This window comes from Primulina eburnea, chromosome 4, assembly GCF_022965805.1.
Source record: "Primulina eburnea isolate SZY01 chromosome 4, ASM2296580v1, whole genome shotgun sequence".
Classification (NCBI taxonomy): Eukaryota; Viridiplantae; Streptophyta; class Magnoliopsida; order Lamiales; family Gesneriaceae; genus Primulina; species Primulina eburnea.
The window spans coordinates 29893513-29918440 of record NC_133104.1 but is presented as its reverse complement, the minus strand read 5'-3'; the positions used below and the strand labels follow the sequence as shown (position 1 = coordinate 29918440).

Genomic DNA, 24928 nt, shown 5'->3' with positions numbered 1-24928 from the left:
GTTTGCAACGTTTTTAATGTTTTCTAGGACCCCTAAACTTGTGTAAAACTTGCCCCTTAACATCTTAATTCATGGCAGCCCCTAAACAATACATAAACCTGATTTTTGAAGGAGTAAACAAGGCAAAAAGTTGACATATGGCAAAATTCCGAAAATAATTCAAAGTGCTTCTTGTATTTCATGTTTTTCATGCATAAAAAATTACTATGATGTGTTGATGGTTTTAGAAGGAAAGAATAGGCATGCCTTTGTGTTATATACGCACGATTTTACGTTGACGATTGCGAAGCACAGAGCAAGAACCGTGGCTTTGAAATCTCCTTGAAGTTTTCCCAATTTTTTTTCCTCACCTTCACGTGAGTTGTCGTGTGTGGAGGGTTTTTTGGGGGAGAGTTTTCTGAAATTTAAAGTGGGAGGCGTGTAGTTGTGTGATGGGGAGAAGGGTTTTAACATATTATATATTAAATCATTCTACTAATAGGGCTTAAGCCTATTAAGCCTCTAAATTAAGCCCATCAAAGCTAGATTAGGATTTAATTAAATTATAAAAATGATTTTGGTAAAATAGTTTGTGAATTAAATAGCCAGGTTGTCAAAAAGTTAGTATTTTTGTTGAAAAACCAACACCGATAAAATTTACGTCCCGGCGTATTAAATCATCTCAAAACCCCCTATTTTCCAAAAATGAGAAGAAACCATCAACTATATTTTAAATCATTAAAAATAATTATTTACTAAAAACATTTTTTTCGTTTTTCAGCCATCGGTGTCCGTTCTTCGATCGCAACTTGATTAATCCTTAAAGATACAATTTATGCATAATGACAATAAAATCCTATTTAACATATAATCATGCATATCACATAATCAATTAAGCAGTTAAAATCATTTAATTAACCATTTTCCAGAATTCCTAGATTTGCATGCCGTTGAATTACGTCGTCTTAATTTTGGACCTTACAGCTCGAGTTTGAGACTATTATCTGCTATGTGAGTACTATGTTTCATTGTTTGGGGACATTGTGATGTCCGAGCATGCAGATAGGTGCTCCTTGTAGAGTGCACTGAACAACCCTCTATAAAGGACTTTCCAAGTGGTTCTCACTTATCGAGTGGAAACGTCCTAATTTATGGTTGTACACCATTAGTCCTTATGACCCGGGATAACATTGAGACTTTATAAGCTAGTATTGCACTTTGACTTGTTTACTGAGTCATATAGATTCATCAAGTGGAAAGGTTGGGTGTTTTGTCGAAATATATAGGTGTCGATGCATTGTAGTCGGGGATTCACCGCTTACCTTCGGATATAGATATCTTATGTGTTCTCATATATATGTAGTTTGCAATATCTGATCAGAGTGTTGGTGGTAATTAAGAAAGGGGATTCTTAGATTATACTATCGATGCAACTATGACATGACACATTGATGGGTATAAGACCAATTATTTGTTGGCTTAATAGAATCAATTGGGCTTAGTGCTATTGAGGTCCATATCATTGATTATGTTTGCCCAAGCCCAAGCCCAAGCCCATTAAGCCCATTAGACGCTCTTAAAAATCTATAAATAGAGGAAGTTCTGGACAATTGAAGGTATGCTCTCATTTTTCCTCTAAAGCTCTTGAGTTCTCTGATTTTTCTCTGAATTGTTTACTGACTTGAGCGTCGGAGTGCCTACGCCGGGAATCCTCCCGGCGCTTCTTGACGAGTGTTCGTGACGCAGGTGACACCCAGCGATTTACCATGTATTGTCTACGTGGATCCGTTTACCAGCCAGGCGAGCTCCTTTACGGGCCAAGTGGACAAGTTTGCTAACCAGTCAGATCTCGCTTGTGCAGTCTACGCGACTCATTTATTTTAGCTGCATCAGCTTGGCGCCGTCTGTGGGAAAGTTACTTCGTCACTCGAGGATGCACACTCGTTCGCACTCTTCTCGCGATGCTACTAGGGAGGGACGCCCACCTCAGCCTCCTCCGCAGCAAGAAATGCTCATCACCCGCGAAGCGTTGGAGGCCTTGGTTAAAGAAACAGCCGCTCGCGCCGCGGCCGAAGCAGTTGCCCAGGCGCTAGCGCACCGCCAACATACTGATACCGGTGAAACAACTCCTGGAGACAATTCATCTTCTCGTGACCCTGGCGATACGTTAAGGAACAAGGATAAGACGCGCAGAGAAGCTGAATCAGATGGTCGAACGCATCGTCCCCACACACATAGAGAAAGTGCCACACTCCCTACTTACGCACAGGGATCACGCACTTTGAGTGGACAAGATAGCCACCTGGCCATTTTACCTGCTCGGCGCAGCCCTTTTACCACCGCCATATTGGCTGAGTCATTGCCAGCAGGAATGAAAATCCCCAACTTGCAAGAATTTGATGGAACAGGCGACCCGCAAGAACATCTCGATAGATTTTATGCGAAAGCTGATCTCTACGATATCAGTGATGCCGCTTACTGCAAAATCTTCCGAACTACGCTAGCTGGCCGAGCGCTTGCTTGGTTCAACAAGCTTCCCCCAGGGACCGTTGGTAGCTTGGAGAATCTAACTCAGCGTTTCCTTCACCAATTCTCTATCAATAAGAAATACCCAAAAACTGCAGCTTACTTGTTTACTGTAATTCAGAAAGACGGTGAGGGCCTGAGAGAGTATGTGCAGCGATTTACGCAGGCTGTGCATGAAGTTCCCCATGTTAACCATGACCTGTTAGCCGGAATAGTACAGCAGAACCTCCGCCACAGGAAATTCAAGGAATCGATAGCTGGGAAACCCCCTAATTCATTGGAGGAATTGTTGGAGAGAGCTGAAAAATATATACGAATAGAGGAGGCTATCGAACCGAGGTACTTGGGGAAGAGAAGAAGGGAAGAAGAGAGACCGGAAGGGGTAAGAAGAGAGGAGAAGCGAACAGCTCAAAGCCCACGGCTCCAGTATACTCCTTTGAAGGCACGTTTGTCAGAGATACTGGTAGTGGCAGAGCAACAGGGTTTGTTACAACCCCCGCGCCCAATGAAGGAAAATCCTAAGCGTCAGAGATCTGACAAGTATTGTCGTTTCCACAAAGATAAAGGTCATTCCACCGAAGATTGTTTCAGCCTTCGTGCTGAGATAGAAAAGTTGATCAAGCGAGGATATTTAAATGACTACGTGGATAGGCGTCGTGGTCAGCAGCGAGACAATAGGCGTCGTGACGACGATCGTCCGCATGGGCAGAGACAGGAACAAGGTGAGATGAGCGAGAAAGCCAAGCATAGAGATGAGAACCTGCCCACTGGGGGCATCATATCTGTCATAACTGGAGGGCCCGCTTGCGGAGATTCAAACCGTGCAAGAAAAAATCTCGCGCGCGCCGCCAGAACAGATCACACTTCCTCGCACTTAGCCGCGATTCAGCCGATAAACGAGGTATCGATGACAGATGTTGACATGACCTTTGGGGGAGAGGATTTGGAATCCCCTCGGGGAGAACACAACGATGCCTTAATAATTTCTGCTACGATTTCTAATTTTTGGGTGAAAAAAATATTGGTAGACTCAGGAAGCTCAGCAGACATCATTTTTCATGAGGCATTCCAGAAGCTGGGTCTAAGCAATGTCCAGCTAGCGCAAGTGAAAACACCTCTCGTCGGTTTTGCAGGAGAGGTGGTTGAAGCCATGGGAGAGGTTATTTTACCCATTTCATTGGGATCTTATCCAAGGCGGAGCACGAAAATGCTAAAGTTTCTAGTGGTGAAAGCTCCCTCGGCCTACAACGTATTACTAGGCCGTCCAAGCCTAAACTTATTTCGCGCCATCGCATCCACTTATCACATGAAATTGAAGTTCCCGACTTCTGACGGAGCAGGAGAAGCAGTTGGAGATAGCAGGCTTGCTAGAGAATGTCATGCTTCTATTTTGCAAGACGCGGCGGAAACTCGGAGGAGGCAAGGCCCGGGGATAGATTCCATAAAAGGGAAGAAGCAAAAGCTTGAGCAAGATTCAAGCGACAATGGAATACACCTGGTAGAGGGGAAGTCAGAGGACAGAGAAAGAATGACCGCAACGGAGGCTCTCAAGCGCATTGAAATAGTACCAGGTGACCCGAAAAGAACCCTAAAGATCGGATCCGATCTGTCAGAAGAGGTAGAGAGCGCTTTAGTAGCTTTTTTGCAACGCAACACCGATGCATTAGCCTGGGGTGACGGGCCATTACCTGGGATACCCCCTGAGTACGCGCTCCATCATCTTAATGTGAATCCACAGATGAAACCAATTAAGCAAAAAAAGAGCTCTTTTGGCCCGGAGAAAAACAAACATATAGCCGAAGAAGTTGAAAAACTCATAAGAGCCAACTACGTCAGACCTGTGTCATACCCGGAGTGGTTGGCTAATGTTGTTCTAGTCCCAAAAAACGGTGGAAAATGGCGTCTTTGCATAGATTTCACTGATTTAAACAAGGCATGCCCCAAAGATCTTTTCCCATTACCTCGAATCGATTTATTGGTTGACTCGACTGCAGGATGCGAACTGCTCAGTTTTCTCGATGCCCACCAAGGGTACAATCAGATAAGATTGGCACCCGAAGATCAAGAAAAAGCAAGTTTCATCACCGATCGAGGGATCTATTGCTATGAGGTGATGCCCTTTGGACTTAAGAACGCTGGAGCAACATATCAGCGATTGGTGAACAAGATGTTCGCGAACATGATTGGGAGGAACATGGAAGTATATATAGACGACATGCTTGTGAAAAGTGTTCAGGCAGTCAAGCATGTGGATGACCTCGAAGAATGTTTTGGAGTGTTACGAAAGTATCAAATGAAGCTGAATCCGGAAAAATGTTCTTTCGGTGTGCGGGGTGGCAAGTTCCTTGGATTCATGGTTTCGCAAAGAGGAATAGAAGCAAACCCCGAGAAGATAAAGGCGATCTTGAGCATGAGTCCGCCACGAAGTGTGAAAGGGGTACAAGAATTAATGGGGAGAATGACTGCGTTGAATCGTTTCATTTCTAGAGCTGCAGACAAAGGTCTGCCCTTTTTCAGAATTCTAAGACAGGGAAAGGGGTTCAAGTGGTCGGAAGAATGCCAGGAGGCATTCGAAGAGCTGAAGAAGTATTTGACTACACCACCACTTCTAACAAAGCCCCAATCGTGGGACACGTTGTTGCTCTATCTGGCAACCTCGTCCGACGCGATCAGTGCTGTGCTCGTGGTGAATGTGGGAAGAGAGCATAGACCCGTATATTACGTCAGTCGGACATTGCAAGGGGCAGAGCTCCGATACACCAACATTGAGAAATTAGCGCTAGCCTTAGTAACTGCAACGAGGAAATTACGCCCATACTTACTATGTCACCAAGTGGTCGTGCTTACCAATCACCCTCTCAAGCAAGTGCTATCTGGTCTAGAGGCATCTGGACGAATGGTAAAGTGGGCTGTTGAGCTGAGCGAATTTGGAATTGAATTTCAACCTCGCCCAGCTATTAAAGCACAGGTCCTCGCAGATTTTCTCGTTGAAATGACAACTAATGAAGTAGAGTGCTCCATCCCAACTTGGGTGGTTTATGTGGACGGATCCTCCACCGTGCATGGGAGTGGAGCCGGGGTGGTGCTAGAGAGTCCTCAAGGTGATATATTTCAGTATTCTATCAAATTGTTGTTTTCTGCATCAAACAATGAGGCCGAGTACGAAGCGCTCATAGCAGGAATTAAGTTGGCCCTATCGGCAGGAGCGAGAAGTTTAGTGGTGCATAGTGATTCCCAGTTGGTCGTTAACCAGGTCAAGGGAACTTATGAAGCCAAAGAGGAAAAGATGACCGAGTACGTGACTCGGGTCAATCAGTTACTCGCTCTTGTAGAGAGTTATGACATAAAACAAGTGCCTAGGGCAAAAAATGAAGTGGCAGACCGTCTAGCTAAATTAGCTAGTTCTTGGACAAACATCGACAGTAGGAAGATCACCTTCTTGACAATCAGTAAGGAGGAAGCAGAAGAGACCACATGCAATATATTGTGCTTAGAAGGACAAGAACCAAGTTGGAAAGACGAAATTCTTACCTACCTAAAGCACAACGATCTTCCCCAAGATCCTCCCGTCGCACGCAAGCTAAGGGTAAGAGCTGCGCGATTCACAATCATAGATGGAGAGCTCTACAAACGAGGCTATAGTCAACCATTTCTGAAGTGCCTAACTCCGAGCAAGGCTGATTACGTTCTCCGCGAGATCCACGAAGGGATTTGTGGAAACCACTTAGGAGGGAAAGCATTGGCCGGGAAAACCTTACGGCAAGGTTACTTTTGGCCGACCATGAAGAAAGACGCATTAGAATTGGTGAAGCACTGTCGAGCTTGCCAAGAGCATGCTAACCTCCACCATCAACCCGCGACGTTGCTGCAACCACTGGAAAGTCCCCTGCCTTTTGCCCAGTGGGGTATGGACTTGGTAGGACCTTTTCCCCCAGCTACGGGACAGAGAAAATTTCTCATAGTTGCCGTAGATTACTTCACAAAGTGGGTTGAAGCAGAGGCGTTGGCGAAAATTTCGGAGAAAGAAGTGATAAGATTCTTGTGGAAAAACATAGTGTGTAGATTCGGGATTCCCCGAGCGCTGATCTCGGATAATGGCACGCAGTTCTCTGGAAGAAAATTAAAGGAGTGGTGTGAAGGTCTCTCTATCAGGCAGTTTTTTACATCGGTTGGAAATCCACAAGCCAATGGGCAAACAGAGGTAACTAACCGAACTATATTGCAGCATCTGAAGACCCGTCTCGGCAAGGCTAAAGGCAATTGGGTGGAAGAATTGCCGAGCGCCTTGTGGGCATACCGAACTACACCTCGCTCGTCGACAGGAGAGTCTCCTTTCAACCTGGTACACGATGTCGAAGCTGTAGCCCCCGTCGAGATAGGAGAGACCTCGTTAAGGGTAAAACAATACATGCCACTCGAGAACGATCAGGCCCTTCGAGCCTCTTTGGATATGATCGATGAACTGCGAGATGAAGCATCAGTCCGAGCAGAGAGATACAGAGCACGCATGGCTAGAGCTTACAATAATCGAGTAAAACCAAGAGCTTTCCAGGTAGGCGATCTGGTCATGAGGAAAGTGGATGTCTTGCACCCCGTCGGCAAACTTGACCCTAAATGGGAAGGCCCTTACAAAGTAGTGGAGATAATCAAGATAGGAACTTATCGCCTCCAACACCAAGATGGAAGGGTACTACCTCGACCATGGAATGTAGCAAATTTGAGGAAGTTTTACCCGTAGAGGGACGCAGCTGAATAAAAGAATAAAGTTTAAATCTTGTTGTTTAAGTTTTTGCATTTTTCTCCATATAATTCCACCATTGCGAGTTTCAATAAAGCTGTCAATTTTCTCTCCTTTAGTAGCAATTACTAATTGTTTGTAATGCTCCAAGCGCTAATGCTTAGATCGTCACATATATACCCATGTAGTCGTCAAAGGTTTCCCAAAAGAAAAAAAAGAGGTCTGGCCAACCTCGCGGGATAGCCGGCATGACAGACACTATAAGAGGTCAACGACGACATAAGTCCCGGGATACCTCACCACCCTTAATGGGGGTTTAGGACTTCCCCTTGAGACAACATATTGGGAGATTGATCCCCTCCCAAGTATAAAATAAGCATTGCGTTAACATAACATACGAAGCTCCTGCGTAAACAAATCTAGCAGATATATAGAATGAAGAGCGTTAATTCCCAAACAACTATCCAGTACATATTGAAGTACCAAAAATAAAAGCAAATAGAGTAACTACAATAGTAACGAATGAAAATCAAATATAAAGAATGACGATAAGTGCGGCGTAATACTATGTTTCTTCTTCAGCAGCCTGAAGATCCAATGCCTCGATCATCTCGGCATCGCCCAACGGGATATCGTCAATGGAGATTCTACTTATCTCCAAGACGCTAGGCTCAATCATCATCACTACCTCTTCTGGCACACGTCCAGTCTTCCTCAACTGATCTCGGCAGTCCAACACCACATCATCATGAATTGTCATGGCCTGATCAAGAACGTCGTCGCGAAAGGCATCAGACGCTTTGAAAGTCCGAACACTTTTTTCCTCAACATTTTTCAGAAAAGTTTTGCCTGCCTCAGACTCAAGAAACTGGCCACCAGTCTTCAACTCTGCAGAATGTTTCTCTTCAAGGATTGCAAGATCTTTTACTTTGTCAGCAAGTTTTCTCTGCACTTGAAGAAGTTCCGCACTGATTTTATTCTTCTCCTCGACAAGACGGCAATTCTCCTCCTTCACCCGAGAAACCTCTTCTCGCCACTTCTCTTGATCGTTCCGCAACTTTTCCTCCCGAACTCGCACAGCACATGCTAATGACAAACCCTGCAACAAGTAGATTAAACAATTAGCACGCCGACAAAATCAACAAGATGCTAACATGATCAACACCCTACCTGACACGAGTTCCACGCAAGAGAGTGCGCAAATGAGTCTGTAGGCAACGACACCAAATGTACCATGTCATGGTCCCCCACAATGCTCCGTCCCTTCTTCCACCCAATCTATGGGTCTTCTAAGTCCCAAAAAGAGTCAGCCTTCTCCTTATGATTGACCCCATCTACGAAGATATGCTTGGCACGCGGAATCTTGGAACACGTCCCTTGATCATCCGCACGGACCCTCTTGACATTTTTTTATATCTCTTCAGCATTCTTCTTTTGCGCCACCTCTTGGCCTCGTTTTTTATCCTCTCTTCCTCCATTCGACGGCTGCGCCTCCAAAGCTCTATGTGATGGAGAAAAGCCATTTTTCTTTGGAGTACTAGACTCCGGCCCACGGAAATGCTCGGAGCGGCCTCGAGGGAATCCTCTTCGGGCGATGTCATGAGATTCTAGAACCGCACGATTTGTAAGTGCTCGACTATTCCCGGCAATCGGGGAACGCCTCCCTGCAATGGCCTTGCGAGCCCGGATCGCTGCCAAGTCAAATTTATTGCCTGCAAATAGATTATTGGTCAGAAATGTCAAATAATATGATTTAAAACAACAAATTATAATGCGATCCAGGAAAAGAAAGGCTAAGGCGAAGCAGCAAGCGAGAAATAATTAAATAAATATATATATATATATATATATATATATTTATATATATATATATATATATATATATATATATATATATATATATAAATATATATATATATATACCCGCGATATTTAAACTCCCAATATTAAACAACTCTTCAAAGAGACCTAGGTCTCGGCATTGAAGTTGCAGCGCATGGTGAGTTTCTGTCATAGCAATCTTCCGGAGTCCCGAGCTCCAAACCGCAGGTATTCTCCACCCACAGTCCTTGACATAAAAAAATTGGGATTTCCAAAAACTCTTTGGGGAAGGAATTCGGGACAAAAATTTACATTTAGGTCGAGGTTGGAAGTAGATAAATGAATCCGGTTTACTCCTGCGTCCCGAGAAAAGTGAGTGGAACAATTCTACACTTGGAGGCATTTGAATTTCCTTTACCTTATGGCAAAAGGCCGTAAAGACTATAAGGGCATTCGGGGATAGTTGACTAAAGCTAATACCGAAACTGTCGACCAAGTTCACTAACAAAGTTTGTGGAGGAAACACCAAACCGTTAGTAAAATGTTCAAGAAAAATAGTGAAATAACCCGACGGTGGGTTGTGACAATTATGTTTAGGCCCCGGAACCTTAAGGTCGCACTCCGATGGTATCCTAAGCACTTCACGCAAACTCTCCAGATCTTGACTAGTCAAAGCATCGCCCAAGTCATCACCCAAAAGTTCACTCGATTCATGGACATCCTCCAATAATGGACTCTTTAATGGCTGATCTCTTTTGGAAAGTCCACATGAGGCTAAAGATCGAGTCTCAGGATTAATCCCAACGCATGACCCAGCGAGGGGTTGGGAAGTATCCGACTCTGAAAGATAATAGTCAGAATCGTCACTCTCACTAGAGCCACTTATGGACATTTGGCTACGCACACGGTTAGCCATCAACAGAGAGTACTCTTTTCCACGAGGAACAGAACCTGCAGAAATATTTTGGTAAAGTATTTTATCAAAGTTCCGAGGCACAACATCCGAGTACTCAGATCAGAATGTGATTGTATATATATATATAGGTACTTATATTCGAAAGTTGAAAATTTGTTTCCCGACGGAAGCACACATGTGATTTTTTATCACTCAATTGTCACTACAACCATCGCACAACAACGTATCAGATTTCGGAATTCATCCTTGGATAGTTAGAGACCGTGGTAAAAATTGAAAATGGACACCCATAGTTTTGGTGGAGGGTCTGGGCTCCCCTTTTCACTTCTTCTCTTTTTTGAGTGGATGACTGCCCTGCACCACCATGCTGCAGCCGTGGGCTCGCGTAACGATCCGGCACAGGGGAGTTAGGTGCCACAGGAGATGATAGTTGACCTGGATTTGAAGGGGTTCTCGCTGGGTTTGAAAAGCTTGCCTCCCTCATCACGGCTTGACGCTGGGATCATCGAATATGGGTTAAGTCAATTGTTCCAGCTTCGTTTTCACAGCGAGAAGGGGTTGCTGCTGCTGCTCGGGGCAGCCGCGCCGTTGATTGGCTTGAGCTTTCTTGAGCGCTGCCATGAGAGCGTTGGAGGTCGGCAGTTCCGTCGCTTGAGCCGACACGTTTTGGGTCCCCTCCGTCGGTCCCCTAAAAGAGGTCCGTTTCTTCGCGGCTCGGCTCTCGGGCGGGCCAAGACACCTGGCCGTGCGTATAGAGCAATCACAGAGTCGAGTGCGAGCTAGTAAATACGGTCGCCACTCCTTGCTCCCTTTCCGCTCCCAGATCGGTGCATGCCTTCGCTTGGATGCGGTCAGAAATCTGCGCAAGTTGGTGGTATAAGAAACTCCTGATGGATGTACAAATCTGGAACGGTTCTCACATCCTTTTCTTCCACTGTGGGAGAGTCTAACTTCGGAATAACGCAAATTGGAATGAAATTCGAAGAGATGGTACCTTCCATTTCCAACCCGTTAGCACATAGTTCAGATTTGATATGTGATCAGAGACCTACTTCTATTGGGCGGCCTATAACTCCCGATTTCGAACGAGGGAGTGCAGAACAACCCCTTGATATGCCATACCAAGCCACGTTGGTTTCTTCCCCTCCCAGCATGCCTTGCTTACATTTTATCGACAATGGCTCAAAAACCCCTAACCATTGGTTCTCCAGAAATTTAAGTGGGCAGCACCCTCTGTTGGTTGCAGCGCATGTGGCCACGTATGTTTTGTAGTGGTGTGAGTAATCACTCAAATCACATTCAAACACAAGCATTAAAGAGGAGCAGTAGCACTTATTAGAATTGTACAACAATAATAATTTAAAAAAAAGGAGCAGGCAAGAGAAGTCAATAAAGACAAAGTGAAAAGTAGTGCAAATACTTACTCATTTCAAGGGGTTTGGACGTTAGCTACCCTTTTTCCACTTTCTTCTTTATTTTTTCTGTCAACTAAAGGTACACGTATATATATAGTCGCGCGTGCTGAAGATTGTGGAGATCAAATCTCGTGAAATCTGCTCGCGTTGCTCAATTCGAGGGATTAGTTGGTTACGAGAAATCTCCTTGCCGTCAATCGTTTTCTCTTCTTGCATTTTAATTCTCACCTAACTTCCCTTTTGTTTGAATTCAATATTGCATAGTAATTAAAAATAGTACACACGTGGATATTTTTATTTAGTCAAATATATATACATATAGAATGATTACCTTTCTCTGGAATGTAGCTGTATATATATATTTATGTACGTGGAATGATTATCTTTCCTCCCTTAAAATTGAAGTGGAAATTTGGCCGTGCACTCATAAATAGGGTTAGGTGAGATAAAAATAAATAAAAGAAGAAGCAAGGAGGAAATCAAGATTCAGTTTCCGCATTCATACCAAATTACGTGGGAATCTTCAACTAATAATAACACTAATATTTGCAAGGAAGATAAAAGTCAAGTATAAGACAAATATCCTACAGTATATTTCACAAAATCTCCAAATCAGCGACACTCTTGTACCAAAGTCTGGATATGTGATTGCATTATTTCTACATGAATTTTATACTCTCCATCACCTCCATTTACCTGCAGTTGCTCGAGAGTGGGGGGCCTATGATGGGTATAAGACCAATTATTTGTTGGCTTAATAGAATCAATTGGGCTTAGTGCTATTGAGGTCCATATCATTGATTATGTTTGCCCAAGCCCAAGCCCAAGCCCATTAAGCCCATTAGACGCTCTTAAAAATCTATAAATAGAGGAAGTTCTGGACAATTGAAGGTATGCTCTCATTTTTCCTCTAAAGCTCTTGAGTTCTCTGAGTTTTCTCTGAATTGTTTACTGACTTGAGCGTCGGAGTGCCTACGCCGGGAATCCTCCCGGCGCTTCTTGACGAGTGTTCGTGACGCAGGTGACACCCAGCGATTTACCGTGTATTGTCTACGTGGATCCGTTTACCAGCCAGGCGAGCTCCTTTACGGGCCAAGTGGACAAGTTTGCTAAGCAGTCAGATCTCACTTGTGCAGTCTACGCGACTCATTTATTTTAGCTGCATCACACATAGTATCGATTCTTTGACAACTCTCGATATACTAATAGTTGTCGAATCGGTCGGGATATATGAGATGAAGAGACCGTACTGTAGGCTAACCATAATGGAATGGTTCCTACAAGCACTATCATTTGTTATCTAGAGAATCATGTAAGCGATGCTGCTAAACATTTAACATGATTGGTTGGGTACTAACATACTTGAGTTCTGACGTTCTTATTATCAAGGAGTTGATAAGTAAGAATGGAGCAACTGAGGTATGCTCATATAAGGACATGTTTAATCCCGAATCACATAGAGATGTGAACCCACTGCTAGTTGTATCAATGAACTATTGAGGGCCACACAAGTGCTAACTTTCTAGATCTCGTTGAGAAGAAAAATAGTTCAATGTATTGAACGACTTATAAAAGAGTTTATAATCGCAAAGAAAAATAGAAGTATGACTTCTATAAGAGGATTATGGGGATGTAACTTTTAATTTGTAGAAGTGTTCCTAAATTAATAGTTGTCTCAAATAAATAATGTATTTGGAAATTGTGATTTTCGTAAACATTGTTATGGATTAAATTAAATTAATTCAAGTGTTGAATTAATTAAACACTAGTGAACCTTGTACAGTCCAAATAATTAAATTAATTCAAGTGTTGAATTAATTAACTTGAATTAATTAAATAACATTGGATCTTTAGAGCCCAATTAGAAATAATTATTCAACTAGTGGGCTTGAGTAAAGTCAAGTAAGATTTTATTTATCTCAAATGTGTTTGAGATATTAAAATATTTCATGGACTTTGTACATGTTACAATCTCAAATAGCATGCATGGGGAGGTGAAAAGTTGAGAGACAACTTTTCAATAAACAAGGGCATGTCTTGCACATGTACATTAACTTTTTCAAGACCAAGAAAAGTCGTCATTCTTTCCTAAAAACCCCTCTTGGCCGAAATTTTTCCCCCCAATTTCTTAAAATTTTGTATTTGCTACACACTAAGTGAGGGGTGCTTGGGTTTTACTATAGTTAATGTTTTTAAAACTTTCGTTGCGCATTCCGAGCACCCATAAACGATCCCCTTGCCCCCAAGGCTTTGTACCCTGGCTCAGGGCTCCGCACCTCGACCATTCCAAGTCCCGGGATATACTCCCCGACACAGGGCTTCATACCCTGTTATTAATAAGCTCAGAGCTTCGTACCCTGACTCGAGGCTCCGCACCTAGACCATTCCAAGTCCCGAGACTAGCTCCTCAGCCCGGCCTGGCCTAGGGCCGCGTACCCTGGTTATTTATCATGTCCTCACAAATTTACTAAGTAAAGGGATTTATACCCGGCTTAGGGCTCAACATCCCGGCTACTTATTGGAAAGACCGCTATTTTCCAACACATAGAAAAAATTCAGAGAATTAAGATTTACAAGCAACTTATGAATATGGAAAAGCTCATTTCTAAGGTCGGGTATATACGAGGTATTATCAAAGCTATTGAGGCAAACAGTAAAAGGGAAGAATATTTCACTAATAAAAAGCCCGAAGGCAAGGATTACAAGAGAAATTAAAAAAGTGAAGATTACATTCATATTCTATATCTATTTGGCTATACCTTGGCTGCTCTTCTTGAGCATCCTCCTTCCCCTCTTCCGCATCCTTGGGAAGGGACGCTATAGCTCGATCGAAAATGGGAAAATCTTCCCTATCCTCTAGAATAAGCATGGCTTCTTCAAATTGCTCTCGACACTTATCAAAACCAGTCTTGAAGAGAGGATAGGCATGATCTTCCACGACCTTCTTGAAATCCGGGGACTGGAGGAAGGAGGTCTGCCACTGGGTTCTATTGTAGTCAGCCGTAGCCAGGGAACTCTCTACTTTTTCTGCCCGAGTTTGTTGTAACTCTACCTACTCGGATAGATAATTATTTCTCGACTCCAAAACAGATAGAGTCCCTTGCATAGCTTCTTCCTGGGCAATGCCCTAATTTACATCATCTCTAGCCTTCGCTAGATCTGCCTGAGCTGCTGAGAGTTGTTGATGGGCCTCCTCCAAAGCAGCATGGAGGTCGGCCATCTCTTCATCGTGGGCTGATCGGACCCGAGACAATTCCCCCTGCAAATGTTCATGAAGATCTTGGGATACCCGGGCTCGATTATTTGAGATGGTGGTCCCGCCCGAGATCAGCATTCGCACACCTTGTTGTGGAGAAGTTAGTAAAAAAAATGATGATAAAAAAAACTTACGGAGAGGATCGTATTTGACCCCTCGAAAAGCTTGGGGGTTGGGAGAGAGCACTTTAGATGCGCCTCCTTAGCAGGAAAGAACATTTGCTTGGAGAGCTTGAAGCCAGCTGGAGTAACTCCCTCCAACAAAATGTTGGCCCGGGTGGACAATTTGGGTTGCGGGGGCTCGGTAAGAGGCCGATCTTGGGAAGGAGGTGTGGTTTTAGCTGTTTGGGAGGTGTCCTGGCCTCCTTCTCTCTTGCTCTCGGACAGAATCAATTCAAGGCCTGTTACAGCCTTTATTTTCCTCTAAATGGGAGGAACATGATCTTCAGATTTTTCTTGACAGCTCACCCGATTCGCCTTCCGTTGTTGTTGAGTTTATGCCCAGACAGTTTCATTCATCTGGATCGCCTCCTCCTCGGCCTTCTTCTTCTTCTCTGCAGCCGCCCTCCGAGCTGCCAGCTTCTTCTCTTTGGCCGCCTTCTTGACTATCCACTTATTTGCGAAGGCCTCTTGAATCTCTGTATTGTCTGCATAAGGAAGAGAGAGATGGTCAGTATGATTTAAAATAATAAAACAAGAGAAATAAAGAAGAAGTTAAAGAATTGAAAGTTATCGGGTTGAGCGCCCGAGCCAGAAAATTCATCTATTATCTGGTTGATTGGTTCCTCTACTCGGGCACTCAACCCGTAAATTATCAAATTCTCCTCATATATGATGGTAGAAGAAGAGAATTTTTGACCCTCCACCAGTTCTTGGCTTTGGGTATATGGCTCCTCGAACTTGTAAGATCGAGGAAGGGAAGGTTATAAAGGAAGGGTAGGAAGAAAACTGGTCAAATAGGGAAGGGAAGTCGGGAGTTGTATATAAAAGAAATGTCCTTTCCATCCCTTCTGAGAAGAGGAAATATCATCAAGGAATCGAGATTTGAGCCGGGCAGAAAAAGAGATGAATTATCCCCCAGCTGACAGCAAAGAAATAATGAAGAATGAGGAGGTTGATGAGAAGGTCATTCATTTTTAAAAGAATGTATGTAGAGGCCATGATGCAGAAAGAATTGGGGTGAAACTTGTTAACAGGTACACCAAAGAACTTGGCAACCTAGATTTAGAAGGAGGGGCCGGAAAACCAAAGACTATTTCTAACTTGGCCTCGGAAAAAAGTGGTGAAACCAGGAGGAGGGTTATCGCCCCTGTCATAGGGGCCTGGGATCAAAATGGGGAAAGAGGAAGGAATAGAGCCGAGAGCCCGGAGTTCCTCGTTAGCCCCCGAGCGCAGTGTGCTGCTCATTGAGGAGAACCAGGGAAATCCCCGGGCCTCAGATTGGGGAGGAGGAGGAGAGGCCCGAGCTTTGCCCTTACCCTTGACTTTTGTCAGAGCTTGGGAAGGACTGGAGGAAGAAGGTTTGGATTTTTTAGAAAATTGGGTAAAGAAGCGTTTCAGGAGAGAAGGAGATGAATCGAACGCATTGCGGTGGACTCGTAGCTAGGCGAGCCTCGCGCATTCGCTCCGGAAATAGAAGAGGTAGAATAAGACATTTGTTAAAGAAAATCGGTAGAAGACTTACAAAAATGGTGGATTGAGAGAGTTGCAAAAGATTCAATAGTTGAAGATCGTCGGAATGAGGAGCGCCGTACGTCGGAGAACTGAACGAAAGTGGAGGAGAAATTTTGAATTTGTAAAAGTGACACATGAAGAGGGTTCTAGGGCATACGTCAGCATGACATCAGTCCTCCTACCCGAGAATACTAAACGAAAAAATGTTTAAGTCTGGGAGACATGAAACTCTGGTAACTTATCTCATGTTCACGAGACATGAACTGATTATCTTTCTGTTGGAGTCCGAGCCTGATTGTTCGGGACAACTAACAAGACTCTAGCCCGAATGTTTAAGGGATGAGTGGTGATACCCCCATTTAGCTCGTGTTATGGATGAATTCAGTCCGGGTCATTGATGACCCAAGATATTATATGGATAGCTTGAATCAGGGTAAATCTGCAGTAAGGGCGCGTCAGAAGTTGGGCAGATGAATGCACGGGACATCATCTTCTCGCATTACCAGAGGCCCGGGATCTAGTACAAAGCTCCCGAATGATTTCTACTCGGGCTACCTCGATAACAGTGCTGCACTCGAGTGTTTGTGGATATTGTCTCGATAATATTTCTTGACAAAATCCTACTGAAGTGACACGATGGAAAAGTATGACGGCGTGATAGGAAGTCAACATCTAAGATTACAATTGGCAAGTAGGCACTGAAAATAAGATAATCATCACATTCTTTCCTATAAATAGCAGGTATGCATTTCATTTGAAGGATTCAGGTTTTTCTTGACATTCAACCACATATATTCACACATATATTTACACCAGCAGCATTTATCACACTGGTTATCTCATCCTTTACTGCTGACTTACACATCAGAGTGGTCATGCCGGACACTCCTTTGGTGCTCATTCACAAGTTTATCTTCTTGTTCGCAGGAAACAGTTGCGGCCATATTATACAGAGATATACCTTCATCACAAAGTATATATCCTTGATCATTTTTCCTTTTATCAGATCTAGTGTATTGTCTCGACTCCTCTTATCCAATTCACTCGGATCACATCAGTAAGTATTTGGTTTTGCTTCAAATTTTAAACCCAAATAAAAAAAATTGAATAAACAAATGCTTGAATATTTTGGATTATTATTATTATTATTTCATAATTTTAGGTTATCGTATGCTTTTTCTAAATTTTTATGTAATACATAGCATTTTGGGATCATGGTAGGCATTCACATTAGGAAAAAAATTAAGAGAAAATGCCTGGAATAATTGTTTTTGTCTTTGTCGGATCTTATCATATTTTTTTTTAACTTCAAAGACACACCTAGCCGCTACAAGACCCCACATAAAAGCAAAAGCAATATATGTATATGTATATGTTTCTTTCATAATTTATTAATTATATTTCAATCTATATTTTATCTAATTAATTTTCAAAATATCCTCCCAAAATTGTAGTTAATTTTCAAAACTTACTATTCAGTTTTTTCAGCTTAATTACTATAATAATTGTATTTTAAAATTTAATAATAACCTCATCACTGAATACACTTTAAATTTTGATATGACATATAAATTTGACTCAATTTTATAGTTTATTGAACCAATATAAATTTGAATTTAATTATTTTATTTGATAAAATCACAATTTAAATATATTTTTTAATTTTTATCTATTTTTATTTATTTTTAAAAAATAAAATATACCAAATGTAGCAATGTTTTAAATTAAATATGTTGTAATCTTTAATTTTGATATTCTGATTATTAGAATTAAATTAAGTGCAATAAACAATTTTTAATAGCATGTGAAACAATTAATTTTACAAAATTGTTATAAATTTAAATATATTTTATTTAATTGACAAATAACTAACATGGTGTATATTTAAACATGTTACAAATATAATTTAATTAAAAATTAGAAATTGTATAATACATTTAATTTTTTTAGGAAAATATTTTGATTTTAAATAATATAATATAAATATGCATTTTTTTTATTGTTGCGTAAATTAGTAAAACTCCAATAATTTTCTGTATTTGTAAAAAAAAATTAAAAATTTATGCACCTCTAATAAATCGAGATGAACTTTTTTTATTTTACATCAAAAAAATTATGGAAATTTTGATCATGTATTGGAATATTTCAGTTCGCAATCTTGATTTTGATGTTAATAAAATTTTTTATTGTGTTTCTAATATATTTACATAAGTGTGAAGTTATTAACACAAGAAGGAAACTGTAACTGAGTTTAGCCAAACTGAATTTCTGGCGAGCTTTGGTTTGTTTATGATATCTCTCAACTGCATGATTCAAATGACAATTCGCCAACTTGAACAATCAGAAAACTCAATTTGGAACAAGTTGTATTTCACGTTAATTGGGAAAAATCGATAGTATCTAGGTCAAACTGGTTGCTGAATTGCCAAACTGATTGCACGAAATCAACAATCAATTGTGTATGAGCAGTTGTGGTATTTTGACCTTATATCTCAGCTCGATTATTGAAATGAAGTGATACAGTATGCGTTGGAAAGATAAGATTATGATCTACAAATCATCAGCAGAAGTCAAAGTCTAAATCGAAGCTCAAGATGCTGATAAATGATGATTAAGCTACTGGTTCTACACAAACTAAAATCAGCAAGGCTGATTTCACCACACTAGATTGAGCTGCTGACCATTTCAGTTTTAACCGCTGATCAGTTTTCAATCGCTGACTAGTTTCAACCGCTGAACGATCAGTTTAAGCTTGGAAAAATTCCCAGCTAGGCGAATTTGACCGTATTTCAGAAATAGTATATAAACTTTCCAAACTGTCATATTCTTGTGTCTAACGTATATATCATTGTTGGGCCTATAAATACAACATCTTCAAGATCAAACAAGAGATTTTGAAAGGGATTCAGGCAGTTAACATGAAGAAATCTCTTATTTGATAGCACAAGCCCTGGTGTGAGGATACATTTGAGATGTACATTTTAAAGGATAAATTTCTCACACACAATCACTCACACATATACAAGAGAGTTGAACTTCAAAGTTTAGTTGAGCGAATCTTCACACAAAGAAATTAAAGTTTGTCTTTGTAGTCTTGGCATAGGAGACGTTAAACATTACGCGGATTGTGAGGTTACGGCCTACAATCTAGAGTTTGCTAAGAGTTTCAATTAGGCAAGAGATAAATCCTAAGTTGAAATGTGTTTGTACAAAGTGTTGTATAAATCAAAGTCTTTTAGTAGATCCTTCCCAAGAGGAAGAAGCGATGACGTAGGAGTTGTTTGAAATATCCACTACTCGTTTTTCTTTAAAATATACTATAATTTTTTTTAATTGGCCGAAACCATACATATTTATAAATAAAAGTTTAAAATAACTTTGCACCATTTTGAAAATAAACTAACTAAATATTATTTGAAAATTCAAAGGAATGTAATTCAAAAAATAAAATCGTAATTCGTTTACCAAACCTAAACTTAGCATTATATCAAAATAACTTAATTCTAACATCCTCTCAAAAACCTCTCAAAAACATCATAAATCATATAAATCTTTAAAATAACGTAACTTATAAACTTAATATAATTGCAGAATACTAGCACTGGTTCTTGAGTTGTGTGTACCTTCAGTCCAGCAAGATCAACCATAAAATCCATCATTAACATCAACATCAAGCTAACCTGCATATATGTATATGTTTTCCTTTTATTGAATTTGGATCATTAATTGTGACTTTCGTATCAGCTGAAGGTCGATGAATCCATCTACGTGTAACCACGGTACTTGTAGTGACCCGTTCCAGAATCACCTACTAATCAAGAACTAAGCATGCAATTAACTTAATTAAAAACAATCAGAGATAATAGCGGAAAATGGTCAACAACAATAGTTATACAACCCAATCGAAAAAACCAGAACAACTCAAACTGAAGTGAAAAAAATATGCGGTACAACCATATCGAATCAAATGGTACTGAAGAAACACTTAACCGGCTACTCAACGTCCTCCTCCTCCTCCTCCTGAGCCATCCAACCTGAGGCCTGCCCCGTGGGAATGGGGTGTCCAAGATAAACAAAACCGAGGACGTGAGCGATAAGAACGCCCAGTACAAAAGCATGAGTATACAAGCCTATATGAAATGCACATGCTATGATATGATACCAGGGTAGTCAAGAAACAGGAGTCAGAAAAGATCTCAAATATGCTCAGTCTAGAGGCGCCAAGTGGATAGTGCCGCGCGGTACTCCTCTGGGTTACTGCATCCACTACAAGATCAGACGTGGACCTAAAATGTCCCGGACCACCGAAGCCCTCCGGACCCGTCGGCCACTGTGTACTCTCGGTGTCCATGCGTCCACAAGACAGGGCTGAGCGGCCCCACAAGATATAGCTTATCTCGAAAGAGATACAACTCAACAGTAAAGGCTATCTCGAAGGAGATACGGCTCAACATGAAATGCAACATGCATCATAAAGCGTGACATAATAGCATGCATTATATGACATATAACAATGCAGCAAATAATCATGCAACACATATATGAATGTATACTCAACCAGGATATCTCGGATTGTACTTTCGTACCTCACACCAGCAGATCCTAACAATCAGTCCTAGACTCACGCTTGCGTCCGCAGTCAGCCCACTGATGCCGCTAGCTCCCAACTAGAGCACAGCTCCGCTACAACACCAGTAGCTCCCCGCTAGTGCCCGAACCTCGGAAAAAGCCTAGAAACCTGTCAGAAACGACTGAAATGCTCTGGAACACTCTGAAATGGCGAGTCACAAATGAAGCCTCGCGCCTTTATTTATAGCCAATGTTCGGACGCTCCGATCCACTTCGGAAGCTCCGATCTGGTACACTTCGGAGCGATCCGAACCCACTTCGGACGATACCGAACCCTGATGCATGTCTCCACGAGGTACAGCCACCTGTCTCGGACGATCCGAAGTCTTGATCGACGATCCAACCCTTCCACGTGTCCAGGACACCTGGCTCGGACGGTCATAACACAATTCGATGATCCGAACCCTCTTCGGACGATCCGAACCTTGTTCGGTCGTTCCGATCCCACCGAAATATAATTAATCCAATAATTAACTCAAATTAGAGAATCGGGTTACTACAGTACTGGGCAGCGGAGACATCTCAACACTCTCACCCGTCAACTGGAGCTTTGGTCTTACATAACATATAACCTTAAAACACTCCCATAAATAGTCCTTAGGCCTAAAACTTAGATTTCGATAGATTCCTCGATCGCTTTAAAACTAAGACGGTACATCCGGTTTTAACTTGTATGGACGCGTACTTGCCCGAAACGTATCAAACTTGGTTCCTAACACACAACTACAATTTTTCCCACCCAAATCAAGCCCATTAAGTCCCCTTGAACACGTCCTTATCGGCTACTGAATTTATGCACAAGGTGTCCTAATTCTAGTAGGATTCAAACTCCTCTTACTTCGGCTCCAACCCCTAACTGCTTGGCCCAACCCCTGGTCGACCCTTCTAGGACCCTAACCAAACCCTCTAGGACCCTCTGAGACCAGCCCTCATGAGCCATGCACGAGGACATGCATGGTTCTCTCCCTCACGCTCAGCTGCGACTAGATGGTGCTCTAGCTATAAGTCCTTACACTCCTACCACTCCAGCCCTGCATGCACCCAATTGATTCGAGGCTAGGAGCCTCACGAGCCCAGCCCTTCATCCTGCAGGAGCCCGTACAGCCGCCTACCACTTTGTTCCTCCAAAAGTCGTAGCTAGCCCCTCAGCTTCTCCCACCGTGCGGCCCCTCTCTCAGTTGCTTCCAGCCTTTTTACGGCCACTCTAGGACCCTCGTACCATCTCCCTAGGTCTCCTGGACATGACCCTAACAGCAGCAAGCCACTGCGAGCCCTAGGAAACCCTGGCCGAAGAGTCCTTGTTTCAAAAGGAGTCTATTTTTGAGCAACCACTTCCCTAGCTTCTGTCCAGCCTATTTCCCTGTCTCTTGTGGCCCTTAAACCTACTGACAATCGTCCCTCATTAACATAGTATAATATGCTTATTAACCCCATTATTTAATATTTAAAATATTTTGTTTAGGAAAGGTTGTGAAAATATTAGCCGAGTTCTCAAAGAATTCATATTTTCGTCGAAAATCAAATACCCCTTAAAATTTACGACTCGGCATATAAAATCACCTCAAAATACTTTATTCTCAAAAATATCATATAGCATAAACCTTATTTTAAATAATTAAAAACAATTATTTAATAAAAAAAATTTCTCTTTTTCAACCCTCGATCTTCATTCCACGATCGAGACTCGAATAATCTTTAAAAATATAGTTTTATACATTCTAACTTTAAACCCTATTTTAAGCATGTAATCATGCATATCATAGTTAATTCATATAATTAAAACTATTTAATTAGTCATTTTCTATTTTTCCTAGATTTGTATGCAGTTGGATTACGTCATCTTATTTTTGGACATTATATTGTTACTCTCTGAATACTTATAAACAAATCCGTGACTATTTATTTATTGTATTTACTTATCATTTCCACTGTTTTAAAGTTATATTGTTGAAGCATTTTATGTGTTCTTCAAATACCAAAATATTGCATATCAAGTGTTTGATAAAATGCTTCAACCAAAATATTTTTACTCATTCAACTTGCATATATCTTAAATGCTTTAAAAAATGTTTAATCGGTTTCTATTAAAGATTATTTTGAGTGTCTTCCGCTTGGTTTGAAAACCAAACTCGATTTAATTTTTCGATGTTCAATATTTCAAGAACCGAGCTATCGTAGCTCAACGATGATCCCCTTAATCGATCCTAACATCATGTATGCTTGATTTTTGTAATTTTAATCGTCTATATTATCTAATATGAGAATTTTTGTCAGTCATTTTTCATTTGAAGGATTTTTTTGTCGTTTACAAAGTTCTATTAAAAATGCTAATACAATAATGATATTACAAAGAGTAGAAGATGACAATGCTTCAATAAGTACAAGGATATATTCAATACTCATAAATTAGTATTTTCAAGATTCAGTAGTCTGTGGATGTTCAGTAATTGCTTGTCCATTAAATTTGGTATTCTTTGAAAACTTAGCTGATTAAATACTTGCTATTAAATTTTTCAGATTGTCGAATTTTATAATCTTGAGTTAATTCTTTACGGCTAACTCATCACCAAAACTTAAATGTTCAAATAATTTTTCCTTTTTTTGGTGATGCCAAAATCGAGCACGTAAACCATTTCAAAAACTTCAGTTTATTATCAAATCAAATCAGATACAAAGCATATTCAAAAATAATTTATCGATTATGGATTTGGATGAATATCTCTGGTGTCATTCGAGATTTCTAGCCTTTCTACCCATTTTTTGGCATTGGATTTCTTAATGTAAGCAAATATTTCAAAATTCTGAGAAGTGAATGAAACATGTGAATGCTCAATCTTGTCAGACAGCTCTTTGTTGCTTTGCCAATGATTGTCACTAGCTCTTGATGCATAACCTCTAAGATTCAACAAAAACTTTATGTATTTCAACAACAGATGCCTGGGATTTAATAATGTTTGTCTTAAATAGAACAAAGTACATGTGAAGAGAGAGTATAGATCATTATGAATAAGTTCCATATATTTTTTAATGTAATCAAATATTTAGGCCTTTCTACCCATTTTCTTGGGCTTAGGAGAATCAGTAATGAAGTACCTAGTATTCCCACAATTGAAACGGACCATGTTGTCGGATAGTGAATTTTTTTTTATGTTCATGCTAGGATTCTGATAGGTTCTATGACTTTTCTTCACGAATCTTGAGAATTTATTGATGAACAATGACATAGCATTATTGCTGATTTGCTCATCAGTATTATCTGGTATTGGGCCAACAATGGTCATGATAAGGGCCTTGTTTAGATGGTTTGAGATAGATTCTTCTCCAATCCTGGTTTCCAATTCAAACTTGTATTCCTTTGGACCATCAAAAAATTTATGAAATTTTACTTTATTTAGATCCTTTGATTCTTTCATAGCAATCGTTTTTACGTCTCATTCTCTTGAAAGAACTCTCATAACTATCAATGCAACAATTTTGTTGTAGTGCTCTTTCCAAGAGCCGTCGACTAGATTATAATGCTACGGAATCTCTCATCAAAGTCAAACAGAGATTCTTTGGATTTCATCTTGATGTTTTTAAATTTTTTCCTTGCTTTGTGAGTTTGTTCTATTTTGTCTAATTATTTACCTCACAGAGCTGAATCAGCTTGTCCAATATTTCTTTCGTAGTGACACACATCTTACTAAATATATTTTTGTTAAAAGTCATGTATAATATATCTTTTGCCAAATTATCCAGGTTTGGCTTCTTCATGATTTTAATTGGTCTGTCAGTAATGACGAATCACGTATCATCATCATAAGTTTTCAGATGAGCCTACATTCTAACTTTTTAGTCATCAAATTCTTCTTTGGAGAACATGTGAATTTTGTTGAGATGTCACCGCTTGTGAATATATAAGTTTAGATGTCGAGAAAACCCTCTCTGACACCACTGTTAGGATCCATGGTAGTGTTTTATAGGGGTGAATAAAGA

The 24928-nt window shown here is 40.9% G+C and overlaps 2 protein-coding genes across 3 annotated transcripts; one reads left to right on the top strand and one right to left on the bottom strand.

Annotated features, from left to right (window-relative positions):
• Nucleotides 1-1912: 1912 nt before the first annotated feature.
• On the top strand, nucleotides 1913-7243 carry LOC140830184 (uncharacterized). The gene has a single exon (XM_073193470.1). It carries the CDS (start codon nucleotides 1913-1915, stop codon nucleotides 7241-7243), a length of 5331 nt encoding a protein of 1776 aa, XP_073049571.1.
• A 91-nt stretch (nucleotides 7244-7334) lies between these two features.
• LOC140830944 (uncharacterized) lies at nucleotides 7335-10211 on the bottom strand. Of its 2 annotated transcripts, XR_012117720.1 has the most exons (3): nucleotides 9167-10211; nucleotides 8414-8955; nucleotides 7335-8342 (listed from the first exon to the last, which is right to left on the bottom strand). XR_012117720.1 is itself a non-coding variant. In XM_073194533.1 (2 exons), exons 1-2 carry the CDS (start codon nucleotides 8477-8479, stop codon nucleotides 7809-7811), a joined length of 600 nt encoding a protein of 199 aa, XP_073050634.1. In that variant the 5' UTR covers nucleotides 8480-9097; the 3' UTR covers nucleotides 7338-7808. The 2 variants fall into 2 exon arrangements, 1 of the variants encoding a protein (XP_073050634.1); XM_073194533.1 differs by lacking the exon at nucleotides 9167-10211 and having other exon boundaries at nucleotides 7338-8342; nucleotides 8414-9097.
• Between the last annotated feature and the right edge of the window lie 14717 nt (nucleotides 10212-24928).